The sequence below is a fragment of the Heloderma suspectum genome, chromosome 2 (assembly GCF_057233095.1).
Source record: "Heloderma suspectum isolate Gila_16-S chromosome 2, 16-S_ref, whole genome shotgun sequence".
Lineage (NCBI taxonomy): Eukaryota > Metazoa > Chordata > Lepidosauria > Squamata > Helodermatidae > Heloderma > Heloderma suspectum.
This window is the reverse complement of record NC_139459.1, coordinates 202,989,319-203,009,809: the sequence shown is the minus strand read 5'-3', so window position 1 is coordinate 203,009,809 and position 20,491 is coordinate 202,989,319. Positions and strand designations below refer to the sequence as shown.

At 44.0% G+C, this 20,491-nt stretch overlaps 2 protein-coding genes and 1 non-coding gene across 6 annotated transcripts in view; 1 reads left to right on the top strand and 2 right to left on the bottom strand.

Annotated features, from left to right (window-relative positions):
* C2H17orf58 (chromosome 2 C17orf58 homolog) overlaps window positions 1-5,312 on the bottom strand; it is a 38,340-nt gene extending 33,028 nt beyond the window's left edge. Inside the window, exons 1-2 of the mRNA XM_084837459.1 lie at window positions 4,562-5,312; window positions 3,190-3,356 (exon numbers count right to left, since the gene is read on the bottom strand). The gene's annotated coding sequence lies outside the window, so the exon portion shown is untranslated. The remainder of the gene's footprint in view (window positions 1-3,189; window positions 3,357-4,561) is intronic.
* TRNAR-CCG (transfer RNA arginine (anticodon CCG)) lies at window positions 5,132-5,204 on the bottom strand. The gene has a single exon. It is a non-coding gene; the product is annotated as a tRNA-Arg (tRNA).
* A 4,730-nt stretch (window positions 5,313-10,042) lies between the features above and the next one.
* On the top strand, window positions 10,043-20,183 carry KPNA2 (karyopherin subunit alpha 2). 4 transcript variants are annotated; one of them, XM_084837456.1, is made up of 11 exons: window positions 10,043-10,112; window positions 11,160-11,264; window positions 11,352-11,492; window positions 12,071-12,159; window positions 12,952-13,220; window positions 14,175-14,269; window positions 14,368-14,631; window positions 17,092-17,325; window positions 18,537-18,719; window positions 19,079-19,228; window positions 19,620-20,183. In XM_084837456.1, the coding sequence occupies exons 2-11, from the start codon at window positions 11,190-11,192 to the stop codon at window positions 19,707-19,709; spliced, it is 1,590 nt and encodes a 529-aa protein (XP_084693582.1). In that variant the 5' UTR covers window positions 10,043-10,112; window positions 11,160-11,189; the 3' UTR covers window positions 19,710-20,183. The 4 variants fall into 4 exon arrangements, with proteins under 4 accessions (XP_084693582.1, XP_084693584.1, XP_084693580.1 ...); XM_084837458.1 differs by lacking the exon at window positions 12,071-12,159; XM_084837454.1 differs by lacking the exon at window positions 19,620-20,183 and having other exon boundaries at window positions 19,079-19,412.
* The last annotated feature ends 308 nt before the right edge of the window (window positions 20,184-20,491 follow it).

Below are 20,491 nucleotides of genomic sequence, written 5' to 3'. Positions count from 1 at the left end.
GTTTTCACCAAGTCAGCACAGAAATGGCAATAGCTGCAAGCTGGGGCTAGCGTGGGCGGGGGCAAAGCTGCACAATACCATGTATGCTTTACATGTAGAAATCCCAGGTTCAATCCCTGGTATCTCTAATCAAAAGAAGCTTGGGGAGCAGGCCTGGAAAGTCCACTCATCCCATGGAGACTTGCTTAGAGAGTGACTCCTTGTCAGGTTAGACTAGCCTTGCCCTACCTGATGTTGCCCAGATGTTTTGGCCTACAGCTCCCAGCATTTCTGATCATTGGTCATGCTGGCTGGGGCTGATGGGAGCTGAAGTGTGAAGCACCTGGAGAGCACCATGCTGGGGAAGGCTGGATTAGACACATATTAAGCTTGGTGGACTAAGAATAGACTCAGCCCAGCTTCATATGTTCTGAAAATGGAACATTTTAATATCCAGCACTTGAAATAACAGAAACCAACACAAAGCCCCAAAGATAAAAATCTCTTGTCTTGTTTTTTAGTTTGCATTTGAGAAGGGGAGGAGGGTGGAGATGAAGGTTGGGGAGGGGAAGAACAGCAAATATGATAAGAAAGAGGACTAAGTGGTCAAAAGAAGAAAGAACAGAAGGAAACAACAACAGCTGAGTTAGTGAGGGAACAAGTCCTGGTCGATTAAATGTCACAAAAGGTCTAGAAATAGCAGGGAGACATGAATAAAAATAGAGAAAAGTTAAAAGAAAGGAAGAAACGAAGAGATGATGGTGATGAGAAAGAGGAGAGCAGTGTCTCTCCTTCTCCTCATCATTACTGCTCCAGAACAGGAAGTTGCAGTAATTTAAAGTATTACCAGCAAGATGAGTAGGAGGGATGAACAGAACAAGGAAAACTGAAAGAATAAAGAAGGTTGCCAAATTGCTAGAAACAAATATCAGAAGTCAAATAAAAATATTAAAATTTCCCATAATGTTTAATGGCAGAGAAGAAAAAAAGAAAATTAAAGACAAGATTCACATTTGGAAACAAAAATATAAGTAGGGCCAGTTAGGGATTGATAAATGGTGCTAAACAAATATGAAAAGGAGAGGAGAGATAAAATTAAATTAATTTTTTAAAAAGAGGACGATAAAGATGATATTCAAAGTGATAGAGGGGGGGAAAGATCACTGCCACCATCCTGGACTACAAGAATTAAAAAAGAAAGGGTTGCAGGAATATCTGTATAGGAGGGAGTTATCCAACTCTGTGAGAGCTAAGCAAGAGAAGGGTTTATGAACAGCTCATTGACAGCTTATCAACCCACAGGAGAAGAATGAAGCCAGACAAGGCGAGAAATAACATTTGGATGGGAAGCAGGGGCATTGTTAGAGAAGGGCCCACCAGGGCAAGGGCCCTGGATCTTTCAAACTGTGCCCCGGATCTTTCGAGGTGTCCTTTTTTTTTTTTTTTACATTTTCCCATTGACTTACATTGGAAAACAAAAATGGCCATAACATTTTTAGTTTGTATGATAAATACATGAAAGTTGGGGGCTTCGTAGCCCCTATGGAGCTGATTGAATATACCAAATTTCAGGCAGTTAGGTCCAGTGACTTTTGTGCTAGCCACAGGTAAAATTTGCTATTTTCAAGAAAATGTGTCCAAGCAAAGAGCTATAATTTCTTTGTTCTTCCATATAAGTGTATGGAATTTGGAAATCTGGCAGCCCCCATGGAGCTGATGGAACCTGCCAAGTTATGTCCAGTGACGTTTGTGCTAGTCACAGGTAAAGTTTGCTTTTTTCAAGAAAATGTGTCAAAGCAAAGAACTATATATATTTTTTGTGCTTCCACATACGTGCAAGGCATTTGGGGACCTGGCAGCCCCTATAGAGATGACTGAGCCTGCCAAAGTTCAGACAGTTAGTGGCTTTTGTGCTAGCCAAGCGTAAAGTTTCCTTTTCTCAAAGTCTAAAACAAAAAGTAAAAACTGTCACGTCACCCAGGGGATTAGAGATCCTAATCAGAAGGTGTTTAAGGTGACCATTAGGCGGTCACCATCCCTAATCTCTAGTGTAGGATTTTTTTGAGGTGCAAAAAACCTCTCTCCCCCTAATTTTCTTTTCTGCTCTTACATGCCCACTGTTGGAAGCTTGCCTGCAATGAAATTTTGAAGGGGGAGAAGGAAGGGAAGAAAGAGCTCCATGTGAAATACTGGTATTTCACACAGCATCTGATTTTACTGCCCCAAACTGGAACCTTTGGATTCTGCAGAAGTTTAGTAGCTTCAGTACAGCAAAGGATCCAATCAGCCTCCACAAACTTCTTTCTCCCCCTCCACTTTAATTTCTCCTAAATAGCTGTAGGACTCCAATAATCCCAAAAGGGTTAGGACTATGTGGCATCATGACTGAGAAACTGCTGGGGCTTTTAAATAGGTTCTACAGTTTTAAAAAAGCTAGAAAAAGCCCTTAGCCACCTCACCTCATAAAGTTCATTTAAGTACGCGCAATCCTTGCAAGCCCTGCACAGCCTCCTAAATTCCTCTGAAGTACTACCTCTCCGAAAGGAGCCATTTGGCTTAGGGAATTCTCTCTGCCCCCCACCCCCGTGCACATTTCCAATCACCATTTGTCTTTTCTTCTTCCTTCCCCTACCCTGTTCTTTCATTCTTTCTCTTCTTTATTCCACCCAGAGCATATCTTGGGAATTCGTAAAGAGAATTCGCTTTGGTGGTCAAGAGAAGTTCTGAACTGTATTTGACTTTGACTTTATACAAACAGACAAGAGGGTTGGTTTTTCTCCTTCTCCTCACTCAAGTCTTTGAGAAGAGTGGGTTCACATGATTGCAGAGAAACAAATCTGGGACTATTTTGTTTGCCAGTTGCCATTATCCAGCAGTAAGAAGGGCTGTAGGTCAGTGGTAGAGCACATGTTTGGCATGCAGAAAGTCCTGGGTTCAATCCCCAGCATCTCCAGGTAGGGCTAGGAAAGAATCCTGCCTGAAACTTTGGAGAGCTGCTGCTGCCAGTCAGTGTCAACAATTCTGGGCTAGATGGACCCAGGGCCTGACTCAGTATATGGAAGCTTCCTACGTTCCTATGAATAGAAAGCTTTAATTTAAAAAATAGGAGTTTGGGGTTTGTTTTTTAAGTGGAGAGGATATAAATATTGCTAATTTATGCTATCCTATGTATGCCTACTCAGAAGCCCTGTTATGTTTAATGAGGCTTACCGTTAGGAAAGTGTGCATAGGATTCCAGCACAAGTTACGTTTGCAGGGAGGTTTGCCCCTGGCAGTTGGTGATTCAGTCAGATCCAAGGCCCTCCCCTCCAGGAGGAGCTGCATTTGAACTCAGGGGCTGACTGATCCTGGTTCCAAGAAGCAGCCCTTCTGCTCATCTGCAAGATAGGGGAAAAATTAAGTCAAGAAAATTCTCATTGGAATTAGTTTTAAGAATATTTATTCTGCTAGCACATAGAAAAATGTGGAAAACAAACAGGAGATAGAGAAGACTAAGAAAGGAGCTCTCAAGGAGCTTTGACCTACATCATTTAGGGCAGCGGTGGGCAACCTGTAGCCCTCCAGATGTTGTTGGACTTCAACTCCCTTCATCCCTGACCATCAGCCATGGCGGCTGACAGTGGTTGGGAGTCCAACAACTCCCTGTAGGGCCCCTGCAGATTGCCCACCCTGCTTTGGGACTTTAAAGGTCAACAGGCTTCAGAAGAACAGGGCGGGCTCTGATAGAACCCGAACAGAGCTGCTGCTGCTGATACAATCCACAGAGGATAAGGTTTTGAACAGGGGTGAACAATTCATGGCCCTCCAGATTTTGGGGGCCTACAACCTTACCACTGGCCAGGGGTGGTGGGAATTGAAAGCCAAAACAACTGGAGGGCCACAAGTTGCCCACCCCTGGGTTAGCAGATGGAATTACTCCAGCTCCATGTGGCTTAAACTCCCTCTGCAATTCAGGGCAAAGCAGGTATTAGTAGCTAGGGGGAAATGTTCATCACCATCCTAAGAAAAGCCAAGAAAATAATACTCTGATTCAATAATATTCTACCAGCCCAAAACAGAAGAAGACTACTTTGATTTATCCAAAATAACTATGAAGATGGTGCTATAGAATTAATGCTAATTAATCCTCCTTGCTATCAATGCTTTCATTTATGGCTCCAAAGAGCTAAGAGCTGTATAAATGCATCCTAAACTGAGAAGTATCTTGTGTAGTGCAATCCTACATGTTTCCTGATAAGTTTTAATGTGCTCAGTGGTGCATACTTCCAAGTAAGCGTGCACAGGAGTGCTGCTTTAGGTTGCAATCCCGTGTTCACTTATTCGGGAGTAAGTGCCACTGAACTCAGTGGGGCTTACTTCTGAGTAGACTCGAATAGGACTGCAGTGTCAGTCTGATCGAAATATATAGAGGGGGGGAGATTATTTTAGGTTTGGATCTGAAGTTCCCCCCTTTAGCGATTTCAGTTTTGGTTCCTCCTGGAACTACAGCAGATTTGCATATATTTACTCCTACAGAAAGTCCGACTGCAATCCTATACACACTTATCTGGGAGTAAGCCTCACTGAAAATGATGGGACTTACTTCTGAGTAGACGACACGTATAGGATTGCACCGTCAGTCCGGCTCCGGTGATGGCTGGCTGGCAAAGTAAATACGTGAGGAGGATGCAAATTTAGGAAGCATTTTTGTTGCATGATCCCTCAGGATTCCCCTCTCCTAACATTGTCCCGAGCCGCCTACGGAAGGTATTAATTTTGCAAGCAGAAATGTCCGTAAATCAGATTTTACTCGTCTGTTGTTTCGCTTATGTAGCAGGGCCCCTGCTGTTGCAGCCACGAACAACATCGTCCCCGGAGGAAAACAGTCTTGCGCACCCCTATCTCCGGGCGCGCCCGATTCATAATCGCCGAAGAACCGCCTTGACCGAGTTTATCCAGCGTTCCCGAGCAAATGCATCAGCGGCCCTTAACCACAATTCGGGGATCTTGCCCTATTAACATCTCCGGCCGTGTTAAACTCGATTTGCATAATTAATTCAAAACCGCACCGCCAGTGGTCGGATGCACGGTAATAAGGACTCGGAAGTCTCATCACCAAGCCGGGGAAAGGGCTTTGTGAATTTTGGTCCTGCTGCAAAACAAGAACAAGGAACGACCCAGATGGGACTCGAACCCACAATCCCCAGCTCCGGAGGCTGATGCCTTATCCATTAGGCCACTGGGTCACCCGGCAAAAAGTGGTGAGCGCCGCATTCTAAGGGCCCCGCCCGGCATTTCATGCCTCCGCCCACCCTACGTCCGGCCCTCTTCCCCTGATTCTGTCTTCAGCCCCCACGAAATAAGCCACGCCCCCTGCTCACTGCTCGCCTCGCGCTCTAGCAGCAACCGCCCCCTCAACTCTCCCAGTCCACTAAGCTTTGTCTCGAGCGGATTCGAACGCCAGCTACGTTCTAACTCCACCCCTAGCATCATCTGCAGGGCACACTGCGCATGTCAGACTGTCCTCCGCCTGACGAGTGGAGCAGCGCGCTTGCCTGTGAGATGCCGGGGTTGGGTTTCGGCGGCGGCGTGTCGGGTCGGGTCGCGTGACCTGCCTGTCAACCAGGACGGCCCCTGCTCACCCCGCCCCCTTCTGCTTTGCCCCAGTGAGGCTCGTGAGCGCGTGGCCACTCGGCCTTCTTTCCCGCCTGCCCCGCCCTTTTCTTCGTGGCCTGCCATCTCGGGCTGTTTTCACAAGTGGCGCATGAATCGGGTTTTGCATTTCTGGCGTCTGTCACTGGAACGTGACGGGCTTTTAGCAGGGGAGATTAGCAAGCCTAAGGCGTTTGCTTGGACATGCATCTTGTTTGGTGGGCGTTTTCCCCCCTCCGAAACGCTCCGAATGGCTTAGGCACAGTTCCCCGGTGGCGTCTCGTTCAAGCCGTTTCCAAGCCAAACGTAGTAACTACACTGCATTATGCGCCTTCCTTGAAACCGTTCTCTAATAGCAAAACCCTGTACATGTCTACTCTGAAGTAAGCCCCATTTTGATCACTGGGGCTTACTCTCTGGTAAATAGGTATGGTATTTCAGCTTTAGGGTGCAATACTATGCTTGTTTAGACAGAAAAAAATCCTACAACTCGCAGCTTTCCCCAGGATTTCCCCTATTTCTGTCTAAATAGGCATAGGATTGCAGATTTAAGTTTCAATGAGACGACCCAATCATACGTATGATTACTCAAAGGTAAATCCTGATGAGTTCAGTGGGCATTACCACCATTGTATACATTGGATTGCAGCTTTAATTGCACACAAAAATTGGGTTTAGGATTGCAGCATGTAATTCATAATCTGAAATGTGCCTTGCAAACATCTTTAGTCTAGGGTAAGATTTAAAAAACAAGCAAACCAAATGTTAGTTTTAGGCAATGTGCTGTGTACTCAAATGAAGACACAACAAAGTACAATTTGAGGCTGTAGTCCTATGCATGCCTATGTGGTAGAAAGCCTCATTGAATTCAGGAGGCTCTGAACAAATTTGCATAGGATTGGGCATTACTTGTAAAAATGCCCTAAATGCTGCATTTGAAATTACTCTCCTACTTTTGTGATCTGGGTTAACAGCATTCGCAAGTAATGCACTCCATACATTATTGACACAATTTTTGATAAATGCTTTCAAGGTTTCCCACAGGGCATTGGTAACCCCATCAGTTTTATTTGGTAGCTTTGGTTACCTTAGAGTTGATTGTAGTACACAAGTAAAGAAGTCTGACTGACAGATTTTTGCTATCTAATAAAAGGTATAAAACTGTCCTTTAAGTTTGTATTCTAAAGAAAGCAAAGCATGCTTTTTAATAAGCATATTTACTATTAAACATATCGTGCTCTGACATGGATCACCACAAGGTCTTTCATCCAAGCAACTGGCTGGGTTCCTGCAGCTTACATTCAACAATGCTGCTCCATCAGATGCCTCCAGACCGCTCAGTGCACCTTTTGAGAACTAACAGAAATCATAATGTCTGTATTTGGATGTAACAAACTTGAGGTTATCATTCTGTGAATACGCCTGGGTGAACCTTGGGCTTGCACCCCACCCCTTGTTCTGGTGCAGCTGTGAGGGGGGGATTGGAAGCTTTCATTTCTGTTTTCAGCTAGTCACAGTTTAATGTTATGTCAAACCTCAACAAATGGGTTAGTTTTAACTATGGTTTACTGAAACAAGTCAACTTACAGCCATAGTTAAGATTAACCAAAGTTTAGGATTCACACATAATGCTAAACTGTGGTTAAGTGAAGTGAAAGCAGCCATGCTGGAGGAGGAGGAGGCATGCATGCAAAGCTTATTCATGTATGTTACATGATATAAACCATAGTTTATTGTTCCGTTGAAATGCAGTCACAGTATGTGGCTATGCTAAGTTTGAGTGGACTGCTTTTTGTTTGAGGCTTATAAGTTTCAGTTTGTTCAAAATGGGTTGGCTGTGCTCACAGAAGTTTCCTCCGCCTGATTTTTAGCGATCTCCCCTTTCTCCCTGGACCACAGCCTACCCCAATCAGCAATGACCCCAGACCCTCTGTGTAGTATTTGGAGAGTGGGGTGGAGGGGCTGCCGTGAGAACAGGGTGGTGGAAATCTGCTTCCACCAGTCAGTGTCTAAATCTGGATCCAATCCATCATGCACAGATTATACATATAATAAAATTTGGGCATTTCAAAGCTTCCTTTGCTTATTGAGGGTGCAATCCTATGCATATTTAGACTGAAAAAAGGCTTGCAACTCCCAGCACTCACCAGGCAGCCATACTGGCTGGGGAATTCTGGGAATTGTAGGACTTTTTCTGCCTAAACATGCACAGGATTGCTGCCTGACTCTTATAAATTCCCAGGTTAAGGAGTCATCCTACTTATTAAATTGTACACTAATAACAGTTTTATTTTACAAAGTACATTTTTAGTTTTCATTTAACTGCTGAAGAAAGCCTGAATCCCAAATGTAAACACTGACGCTGCTATGCACAACACACTTCAAAGTAATCTTTTTGATAGGTATGGACCTAGTTTAAAGCAAGTAGTTTGTGAAGTGTAATTTGGCAATTCAGTCATAAACATTTCTACTGGCATATTTGCTTGTAAAACCAAGCACATCTTCACACTTCCTTTTTCTGTGCATGTGTGTTTAAACTGAACACGCAATTAAGGAAGCAATCCTATGGCCGCTAGGCAGCGGCTAGACGGCCATAGGGTATGTTGTTTTCCCGGAACCGACCTCCCCCCACTTCCGTGCTGCCTCAGAGACAGCGCAGAACAGCCCCGTCCGGGCTTGCAAGAGGAGCGCGGACCAGCCAGAAAGAGGCGTGGCTGGGGGCATTCCTGGGCAGGGAGAGCGTATCTGTCTGTATGACACTGCCTGTACAGCAGCCTCCTCCCCCGCGCAGCCCTCCCATGGCTAGACAGGGGCAATCTGCTGTCTAGCCGAAAAAGCAGGGCAGGAAAAATGTGGAGGGAACGATCCCCTCCGTGCTTCTCCTGCCCTGCTTTGGATAGGTGGTCACCTCTGAGTTCAGACATGGCCACCTGTGTAGATAAGATTGCTCCCTAAGCCGATGTAAGTTCTACATTTTTCATAGTAGACAATGGAAATTATAAAGGCATTTTTATTAATCTGTGTAAATACCCCAGTAATGTTTCTGCTTCATAATTATGATATATGAGCACAGTGGTCAGCAAACCCAGTATATTTTTAAGCCAATCTTATTTGCAAGACAAGTTGCAGTCAAAGAATTTAAATTGATATGGACATGACCTGTTGTTAATGCACAGAACAGACACTTCTTCTCTTTCTCTGAAGAATTTTCAGCCCAGACCTCTGCGTGTTTTATTTAGAAATAAGGTTCACCAAATTCAAGGGGGCTTACTCACTAGTATTCTTAAGGAGTATTTAAGGGCACAATCCTATGGCTGTTTAGACCGAAAATAAATCCTACAACTCCCAGCATGCCCCAGCCAGCATAGGAGTTGTAGGACTTTTTTCTGTCGCAACGTGCATAGGATTGCACCCTAAACCTGTTAGGATTCCTTTCGTGTTTACCCACCCTCCATTACCTTATCTGGAAGTGACATTATCTTAACCCTTTATGCTATGTTGGCCCCAGCACCCAGTTAAGGTGATCTATCCACAGACTCCGCTGATAAGCTTCAAGATGGAAATTGCTCTTTTTATTTCAGGGCAAAAGCAAAAGAATTCCATAAAATTATCTGCGAACTGCACCTTTAAGCAGTGCTGTCAATTTGCATTGCAAAGAAAAGGCGACAGTCATTTCATTACTTTGTTAATTTTCTATCCCATCGTCTCTCTCCGCACTCACTAGTATCAATAGTAGATGCTCTTATTTTTCATTTTTTTCATTCTCTGACGTCTGCTCAATTTGCGACTAATGGCTTGAGAAATCTTTACTGCCTGTCTGGGAGTGTAAAGATACAGGCGGGGCTGAACACCTGTCAGGCCACCCACAGTAGCATGGCTAGCGGATTGCAGTAGCTGCTTTGAGTGCCACTAATTTTTTTTATATTTTAAATGTTATGTGCTATAGTATGTTTTCTAATTGTGATGCTTCTGACACGAATAAATAAATAGTGCCCCTAATTGTTCAGTCTAGCTTCATCTCCCGTGACATCTCAGAAGGAGCCTCCCCACGACTATCAATCCCACCGCAACACGGTTAAGTTTTACCCAATCTAGAGTCAGGTTGAAACATTGACCGCCGGGACTCGTAGTCTCGTAGCGTTTGCCGCCTAAACCGTCGCATTGTATGCTGGGATATGTAGTCCTGAGGCCCCGCGGGCCGCGCGCATTGGCGCTATGCACAACAACGCGAGAACGTCGGATCATCGGACATCCCCCCTCCGTCAGGAGCGCGAGGTCGGAGCGTATTACTTTTTTTAAATGGACCAATAAGAGTTTTGCTTTGACTCGAATTCGCCAATAAGAGAGCGAAGGCGTTGGAAGTTTAAATCACACCTCGTGGGGGCGGAGGGAGAGTAGGAGCCTTAAGAGCCGAGGCCGCCGCAGCGTGTCTGGGAGTGGCGCGGCCAGTTCGGTGTCTGGCGCTGGGGAGTCGGGAGCGGCGGCGGTGGTTGCTCCGGCAGGTGGGGCCGCGCCGAAGGCCTGCTGGGGCTAAACGCGGCGGGCGGGCGTGTTGCGCGTGCCGCGCGGAGCGTCTGGTCAGCGCCGGTGAAGCGGGGGGGACTTGAAGGGCTTCCAGGGGGGCTGGCGTTGCGCGTTCCGTTCTCTTCCGTCTCTTCCCTCCTCGCTTCCTCATGGCTTTTTTTATTTAAAGCTGATTATTTCAGTAAGCGCAGCGAGGCGTCTTGGGAGCATAAGTCTCCACTAACTAGAAATGGGGCTGGCGGGCGGGGACAGGAACGCCCAAGAAACTTGGCCCGTGTATCTTTTAAAGGGGGCTGGCGGAAGAGATGCGTAAGACGCGGAGGGGCTACGCGCAGCTCGCCGCACTCTTGCTTGGGAGGACGCGGCCCTGCCTCGGGGAGCTTTCTGCGAAGCAACTGCGGATAGGGTTGCGGCCCTAACGCGTGTGAATCCGGAGAGGGAGGGAGGCGTATGAGGGCCCCGGGCGCTGAGAGAACAGTGTCTGCATTTTAGTCGCGACCGAGTGTTAAGTTCCTAACTGTAATAAAGCGGTTCGTTCTACTGAAGTCCAAGTGATACTACTGGTCCCTGCATCTCCTTCCTCTCTTATTCAGAGAGTAACATTTGAAACAGAGTTAATATCTGACAAAACATGGGGTTCCTGTGGTTACTTGTATGTGTAAACTCCTTCAGATGGCGTCTCCTAATGGGATTCCTCAGTGAACCAGCAGTTAATATTGGTGCATGGGGGAAGTTAACTGAACTGCATGAAACGGAATAAACCGTATTCTCTTTAGTCTTATCAAATGAACGGGCGCTAAATGTTTGCAAGAGTCTTGCAGCTTCCCAAGGCTGTAATCCCAGGGACACTTACTTGGAATTTAGATGCTTGGAAATGGATTGTTACTTGGCTCCAAGTTACGTTTTATTTTTCCTCTCCTTGGAGGGTGTTGATATTTGAGTTAAATGAAAGGCAGTTCCGGTTCTTGAACTTGTTATTGTTACAGTTCAGAACTTTAAATTCTAACAATGACATTTGTTTGTAGATTTGAAAACTTGTCTACATCACGATAAAAATGTCTACCAATGAGAATGCTGGTGGAACAGCTGCTCGTCTGAACAGATTCAAGAACAAGGGAAAGGATTCCAACGTAAGTAACTTGCCAGTTGAATGTAATTATAGGTTTTGTCTGTAATTGTAGCTTTTGTTTATATTTTAAGTACTGTGTTTTCACCAGGAAATGAGGCGGCGACGGATGGAAGTCAATGTGGAACTGAGGAAAGCCAAAAAAGACGATCAGATGCTTAAAAGGAGAAATGTCAGCACTTTCCCTGATGATGCCACCTCCCCTCTGCAGGAAAACAACCGGAGCAATCAGGTAGGCACCTGGTTTGAAGGAGTTCAGAGGCTTTTTGTCTCCATCTCTGGTTATCTGGGTGCTTTGTTAGAAATCATTGTAACACAGGATGCTGCATTACGCTTAGTCATACAATTGGTCCACCTAGCTCTGTGTTCTCTACACTGATTTGCGGGTGTGCACCGGCATTTTGGGCAGGAGTCTTTCCCAGCCTTACTTGGAGATGCCAGGAAATAAACTCAGGTGGTTCTTTTGCATGTAAAGTATATGCTCTACCGCTGAGCTGTAGTTCCTCTTCACTTAGGTAGCATATAGAAATACATGGTCTCTGTATTGGGAATATGGAGTAGCAGACTCTTGGCCTACATTTGTTAGACTTTTAAGGATAAAATAAATTTGAGCATTGTCTACATTGGAAACCATTTCAGTGGGTCTACTGTACGTAGGACTAACATTGGGTACAACCCCATATATGGGTACAACCCCATATATGAAACAACGTTGTGAAGACATAACTGTAGATCACCAGTGATGTTGAACAAAGATATTAATTATTAAAGAGGCTTAAAGTAGTGTATAAAACTTCGATTCTCTTGTAGGTCACTGTCCACTGGTCTGTTGAAGACATAGTTAAAGGCATCAGCAGCAATAATGCAGAAATCCAGCTGCAAGCTACACAGGCAGCCAGGTAACCGTACAGAGGCAGTACTGTTCCTTGTAATTTGCATATGAGTAAGCTAGTGCCTGAGGGCAAGAACAAGACACTGAATATAATTTGAGGCTTTTTTCAGACCAGTGTAAATAGATTGCTGAGAATTGTACACAATTCTCAATGCTGAAGGCAATAAAACAACTTTATCTTTCAAGTATAGCCAGATGTTTAGCTAAATAAACTATCTACCATGTCTTGTCCTATACATTAAATAATTGTGTGCATTATTGGATATAGAACATAACTAAAGCTATATAGCTCAAGTATAGCACAAGGCTGAACAAAAATGACCAGATAAATTTAATCTCATTGTCTGCCCATCCCAAAAGCTTAGCATAAGAAACAAAACTGAAAAATAACTTGCATAGCTTAAAATGTTAGGACAAAACCATACTTAAACTGCATTAGTCAAGCAGCTGGCACTGTATGCTGGTACAACTATGCACTTGTTCACAAGTAGTTGCTGGAAACTTCAGTCCTGGTGTATGAATGCCAAAAACTGATGTGTTCACCTCATCTATGAATTTTGTCATTGGTCCCATGTGTAGAAGTTGGCAAAAAAGTATGCATGTTACTTCAGTTCACTGCAGCACACTAGGCTGGTAATAGCCACCATTGCTAGATACAGTATGGTGTTGCTTAAAGTTGATGTCTAACATAGAACTGGGGCTAACAGCCAGTCATATTGTGTTGTACATCATTGTAATTAAGGACTCTGACGGTAATATGTTAATAGACAAATCCACTGTATGCTCTCTTTGCTTATAGGAAACTGCTATCCCGAGAAAAGCAGCCCCCCATCGACCAGATCATCAGAGCAGGCTTGATCTCAAAGTTCGTGTCCTTCTTGGGAAGTACAGATTGCAGCCCTATTCAATTTGAAGCTGCTTGGGCACTGACCAACATTGCCTCTGGCACATCGGAACAGACAAAAGCTGTAGTAGATGGTGGAGCAATCCCTCCGTTTATTTGTCTGCTGGCTTCTCCCCATACTCATATCAGTGAGCAAGCTGTGTGGGCTTTAGGAAATATTGCAGGTATGCCAGTACAGCCGAACTGCATGGGTACTTGTTTCTTGGAAGAAACGTGTATGTAAAGAAATAGAACGGTTCATTTGAAACTGGATATGCTACTCATTCTTCTATGGAATTTATTTCAGCACATAGCTGTCCTCTTGCTAATACTATGACTTTGAAGAATGTAATCCTATACCAATGGCCATTCTAGCTGGGCCCACATGGTGGGAGGTAGTCCAACACATCTGGAAGGCACCAAGTTAGGGAAGGCTTTCCTATGCCAGCAGCCTCAGCTTTAAGATCTGTAGTATTGTCAGTTTTAAAGGAAATTTTGCTTAATTATGTAGTTTTGTGGGAGTCTTTCATGAAATCCATAATTTACTAGCAAGAATTAGGGGGGCAGGGAAAGGGGAGTGAGTGCTCGAGTCACTTGAAGGACTGTGTGTCAGCCACAGATACTACGTATGCTCCAGAGGCTCAGGCTAGAGTTGGCAAGCATGTCCTCTCATCCTTGGCACTCTTCAGCACAGGGTGTTTAATGTAGGAGTTCTACAGATGCTAAACTACAGCACCCTGAAGATAAACAGGTAGTGCAGTTTGACTGTGTGCACTACTTTACATGGCCTGATCCAAGCGTGCAGTTGTATTGATGTCAAGAAACTATTTCCACAGGGTGGCATCTGAGGGCCAGCATCCATAACTGCTGTGTGGCTTGTCTGAAGGGCACTGGTAGGGACTCCTGTTGTACCATTCAGCTGAGCCACATTGGAAGTTGATTTGATACTGGGTTGGCTGCAAGCCTGCTTCTCTTTCCTGCCTGCACTACAAAGTGGTTTTCCATGGCACTTGCAATGTGCTTGTAATTCTTGAGGGAATGCCCAAGTTGTCCTGTGATGGCATTCCTATAATGAAGTAGAATTGCCTCTGGGTTTCCTTGTCTACATCTGACAGTCTTACCTCAATCTCTGTCTTCAGGTGATGGTTCGTCCTACAGAGACTTAGTCATTAAATATGGTGCTCTCGATCCACTTCTGGCTCTGCTTGCTGTTCCTGATCTCTCTTCTATAGATGTAAGTGTGTGAGCATTGCTACAGCAATTGTGGTACTACAAATGTCTATATTAAAGTAGTAGCAGCATTACTAAATTTATTCCCTCATTTGCTTTCAGGTTGGCTACTTGCGGAATGTAACCTGGACCCTGTCAAACCTCTGTCGTAACAAGAATCCCGCACCACCCATAGAAGCTATCGAGCAGATCCTTCCTACATTAGTTCGCTTATTGCACCACCATGACCATGAAGTTTTGGCAGACACATGCTGGGCTATTTCTTACTTGACTGACGGCTCAAATGACAGAATTGAAATAGTAGTAAAAACTGGGCTGGTATCTCAGCTAGTGAAGCTCCTGGGGTGTGGAGAAATTCCAATAATGGTAAGATGTACAGATGAATGTAGGTTATGCAGTATTAAAAATCCTTTATGTGAGTTGCTCCAGCTAGATCTTAGCTGTTAGCTATAGCTATCTTCAGTAAAACAGCAGGTTTCCTGAGATGTGTGTGTAGCTTTTCATAAGTTTTGCTGCAATGTTCCCTGGCTAGAAATACTTTTAATAAGTTAATGTAGCTTAAATGAGGGCTTTGTGTCTCCCATTATTGTAGCAGTATGTAACTTCCTCCCACCAAGACAAGAAGTTAGGCCAAATTATTTCCCCCATGTATATATGTCAGCGGTAAACTGCATTTTTATTTTAGCACTTAAAAATTAGTTACAACTTTCCAAATGCTGTACAGATATTAAAAGATAACAGCCACAGTCAAATAACTATGCTACAGAAGAAATGGGGAAGGAAAAATAAGCCAAGCATTGGAGCAGCTACTCTTTCGCTTGCCAATGGATGGAGCCAGGTGGCCCCCTTCTTGCCATGCTCTTCCTGGGAAACAGCAGGTGTAGCTTCCCAGTGGGCTTTGATCCCCTGCCTTAAGGCAGAGGCCAGAGTATACCTCTTTGTGGGGTAATTGGCACTTATTACTGTTGCTGGAAGAAACACTTAACGTCTGTGTCTCACTCTTGTCTCTGTTATAGGGGAAATAGTCTGGAAAAGGCGAACATGCACATTGCCTGCTCCATGATATCGTGGAGTCAAGTGACAGGAGGACAGAGTGTTGGAAAAAGAGCAAGGGAGGGTGGGAAGAGGTGGTTGGAGGGGATGAGAAAGGTGAAGAGCCAGCGTGGTGTAGTAGTGAGAGCGTTGGACTGGGAGACCTGGGTTCTAGTCCCCACTCGGCCATGGAAGCTCACTGGGTGACTTTGGGCCAGTCACAGCCTCTCAGTCCAACCCACCTCACAGGGTAGTTAAGGTAAAATGGAGAGGAGGAGAATAATATAAGCGGCCTTGGGTTCCTTGCAAGAGGAAAAAAGTTGGGATATAAATGCAATAAGGAGATCTGAGGAGAAAGCAGATATACAGGACATTCGAAAATAGTGGAATAGTGAACACTGGCAATAGGACTGAAAAGAGCTTATTTATTCGGTAAACTTATATGCCACTTTTCTACAGTAAACTGTACTCAAAGCCACTCAGGATAAACATTAACTTATTGAAAGACATTGAAAAGAAACAATTAGCTACAAAAAATAAATACAAAAACTATTTGCTAAATATAAAGTTTAATACAAGTACTGAGCAAAATCAAGATGCATAGGTCAATAAAAAACCCAATAAAGATAACCCACATAACTAATGCTAGTCTTACTGTCCTCCAAGGGGCCACAGCAGCCTGGCCAGATACAGTTCAGAGAGGGTGGGGGTTTTCACCAGGCTAGATATCATGCAGCTGGCTCCTTCATCTCTCCTCTAGAAGAGCAGCAATCAGGCAAGGTTTCTTTCCCAGGTGTTCCAACTGCTAGTGCTGGTCTTCTCCCAGGGACTGGCTGCTATCCATAAGAACATAGTCTGACCTGGTAGAAGGTGGCTTCCTATTTGTCTTGTCCATGCTGGGGATTGAACCTGGATCATTCTGCATGTAAAAACATATGCTCTACCACTAACAGGCTTGGAGCTGCATCACTTTCAGTTCTATTCATGGTTAAAATTGTTAGCTAGCTGTCTAATTCATACAAATAGTATTTATCTTATAGATTAATAAAAAACAGTTGCTAATCTTATCCATATCCATAATTTAGAGCTCTGTATTATGTAGGTCTGTAAGCCAGCAGCATGTTTTCTAAGATCGATGAGGGAGGAATTTGAAGAAAGCAAACAGTCCTTAACATGGGCATCTCTGGCTACCTTGCTCATTCAAGGCACAAATGCATTGAGGAGGAACTTGATCCACTTGAAGAAGGGGCCCATCCATCTTCTACTTTTTGTAGCCATGACTGAAACATCCTTTTAATTTTTCCTCTAAGTACATCTGTGACACTTTACAATATGTAATTGGTCCCCTGGTAAAATAGCCAAAGGGTCAACTAAATGCCTAGCGTCCACGTAGAAGTTCCTCCCTACACTCACTGGAATAAGATCCATGTACGTCGTCAGCACAGTGTATTGCTCTAATGCTACTGCCAGCAGGGTGCAGCTTTATGGTTATAATGGGGAAGGAAGCCTGGCAAGCTGGAGACCTGATCTCACTGCTGGATCACGTGTCACCTTAACCAGGTGGATGAGAAATGCAAACTGATCTGACAGTGGCACTCTTTCTGTGTATCTCCTCTTAATGGTATGGGGGGATTGAGTAAGGCATGCAGCATTTATTTCACTGGAGCGTGTCATACGTATGCACTGTGAGGATGCTGCAAGGGCTCATTCTGTTGAAGATTGAGTAAAATGGGTGTCTTTCTCTGGTAGTAGCCTTGTACTGACTGATCCCCTGATTAAATATCTTTTTTCCAGACTCCTTCATTAAGAGCCATAGGAAACATCGTAACAGGGACCGATGAACAAACTCAGATTGTAATAGACTCTGGAGCGCTTGCTGTTTTTCCAAGCCTGCTTACTCACCACAAAAACAACATCCAGAAAGAAGCAGCATGGACCATGTCTAACATCACTGCTGGCCGGCAGGACCAGATCCAGAAGGTTGTGGACCATGGGCTTGTCCCGTACCTTGTTGGTATCTTGAAAAAGGTAAAAATGTATACCCCTTTGTGCCACTGCTGTCTCAGATGAACTTTGGCTGTAAAAACTTAAGTCTCTAAAGAGAAGAAGTCATGTAGTGTGAAAGTCGGTTCTCTGTAGGCTTGCTGAGATACAAGCAGCCTCAAGAACTGAAGCTGTATTCAGTGAGATGCTACTTGCTCCTACGTGTGAGGAAAAACTTAAGTTTTAAACGTACTGTTCTAAATCTCACTGCTCATTTTCTGCCTAGAATATTTTTTTACATCCTACAAATGTCCAATTATTTATAAAGCCATGGATGCACCATTTAATTTTGGGGGTGGGGAAATGTGCAATTATGATCAAATGTAATCGCTTCACTGCTACTTACATCTTTATTTACTTAAATATAAAACGAAGCCACTTCCATAAATGTCTCCAGTATTTTAAGAACACAAAATGTATTGAGTTGGATCCAGTGTTCTGTTCCACCCTCAGGAGTGTCCACTGAACACACCTGCCAGCAGCAAGGAGAAGCAATTTTTGCCAGCTTCCCCCTCTTCCTGCAGCCCTTGGCACCAATTCTCCCACTCTTCTGGAGGATCCCCCAACCCTTCAGAGCAGGTTTTCAGGGGGCGTGGGGGACGGCAGGGGGAGGGAGAATCAGTAAAAATATTCTCCATTCTGCTAGTGGAAATGCTGTGCTAGATCAGAAGCCTTTTATGGACAGGAGGAACTCTCACATGTGTGCATGGGAGCAGATGGGCTGCTTCTGCCTGTGGGTGGCACATGCTGGATCCAAAAACACATATCTGAGGTCTTTGGATAAACCAACCAGTGCTAGGAATGAAGATGCAAGCTGCTGTACCCTAAGATACTGAACTATCTTTTTTCCAGATTGTATATAGAAGAAACTAGAAACTATCAGTTTATGGTTTAAAAAAAGTCACTCTCTGGGCATAGAAATTGTATACTGGAAATGCCACTGCTTAATACTGCAGTCCTTCCTGCAAACAGCACATCCATTTAATATTTGGTCATTTAGAAAGCCCTTTGATGGGCTTAACAGAAATGGTAACAGTAGTATTACAATCACTTATAAATGGTTTCATTGATGTTAATAACCATTTCCCCCAAATCTGAACTTTCTTACATTAGGCCTCAGCATCCAGACTTTCCCTGGAACTCTTCCAGGCGACACAATTTCTGTTCCAATAATCCCCTGTATTTTTTTAAAACAGGGGGACTTCAAATCCCAAAAAGAAGCTGTATGGGCTGTGACCAACTTCACAAGTGGTGGAACAATTCCCCAGATCATATACCTTGTTCAGACTGGTGTGCTAGAACCATTGTTGAACTTGCTGATGGTTAAAGACAGCAAAACCATCCTAGTGATTCTGGATGCCATTAGTAACATCTTCATGGTAAGTTGACAAAATAACAGGTATTGGGGTGCCAGTTCCAACTGTGCTTTCTAAAATGCTTTTGCTTTTACACCATTGAAGATCAGCCAGTAGAAGCTGTGAGGTTCAAGTTACTTCATCTGCATGAAGTCACAGTCAACCTAACAGGGTTTTTTTTAAGAAGGTTAAGTAATCACTTCTCACAGCTACTACAACACAAAATCCAATACAGAAACAGCCCAGCAAGTCTTTAAGGTGAGATCACAGATAAATGCTTCTGATACTTGCAAGAATAAAATGCCTTGCTTGCTGGTCACATATCCATCCATACTTAGCTGGGGCTTATTTTACCAAACATAAAGTATCTTTAATCTCTTTAGGCTGCTGAGAAAATAGGTGAGATGGAAAAGCTATGCATCATGATTGAAGAGTGTGGTGGCTTAGACAAAATTGAAGCTCTTCAATCCCATGAAAATGAACAGGTGTACAAGGCTGCAGCAAATCTGATTGAGAAGTATTTCTCAGCAGAGGTGAGTAAACTCAGCAGCAAGGTAGAGTTCAGTGTTGTGATGTGGCATAACTGCAGCCATTGGACGATACGTGGCAATGGGCTTAATGCAGTGTGAGTGCATGTATACATGCTTATGCAGAGAGAGTATAACAGTACTACGTTGTTTTGGCTGAAAGCTTTTGGCAGTGCCACATTTAACTATTGGGCAGCAAAGATGACAGATGGTTGTGGCAGATGTGTAACCCCATTCTGCAACTGTTTAAAGCACTTAAGTTGATATGTAAACTGTATTAATCAAATTGTACCTAACGGGCACTGACTGTTTGGCCTTGGCCACCCTATGGGCTGCTATAGCTTCACCGTTTTAACATTGTGATTGTAGCATTTTTAAACCCTTACTATTTCTACAGGAAGAAGAAGATGAGAATGTTGTCCCGGAGTCCAGTGCCGATGCATACACTTTCCAGATTCAAGGCAATAGTGATGGCTTCAACTTCTAGATGTTTTGTATGTCACAGCATCCAACCTCTGATCTGTCATGTGTGTCTGCTCTCTTTTATACTGCCTTTTTTTCTATGTGAAATGTGAAGTAGCACTTTGTTGCAATTGAAACTACTTGAACAGGCAGGGTGCATGCCCTGTGAACTCTTACCTGTGTTTCATTGTTTTGTATACCTGTAAATTCTCCAGTTCTGTATCTCTGAACAGTCCTTCAGTGATGGACTTACCTAGATTTAGGCTGTCCATTCTGTATTTGGAGGACTGAAACAGCATGTGGGCCATGAGTATCTTGATAACTGCCTGCTGAGCATTCACACTGGCTTGTAGAACCGAAGCTATGTAGTCACATCCTGGCAAAATGGCCATCAGAGAAGTTCCTGCCACTGAGAGCTCACTCTGCTTTCAAGATAAAGCCCTCAAAATGATTTTAAAGAGTACTTGTTCAAATGTAATAAACTGGTATCTGAATATAACCTAAGTTGTAATGTCTTCCTTGAAGATGCAAAATAACTATACTTGCTAATTAGAAACTGGATTGTCCAAAATATATATATACAAGCTATATAGCTTGTGGTGAAGTATCTTGGAGAAATGTCTGCTGCCCACGGGTGACTTCTTGGAAGCTCTGCACCAGTAGAACTAAAAGTGCTTTAGAGTGGGGAAGATGGGGAATCCAAACTGGAAATGGTGTAGTCCCCAAAACGAATACTTTAGAATCAGATGTCACACAAACAGAAGCCTCCTGGTGTGATAGTTTTACAAAGTGCTGGGATTAAGGGAT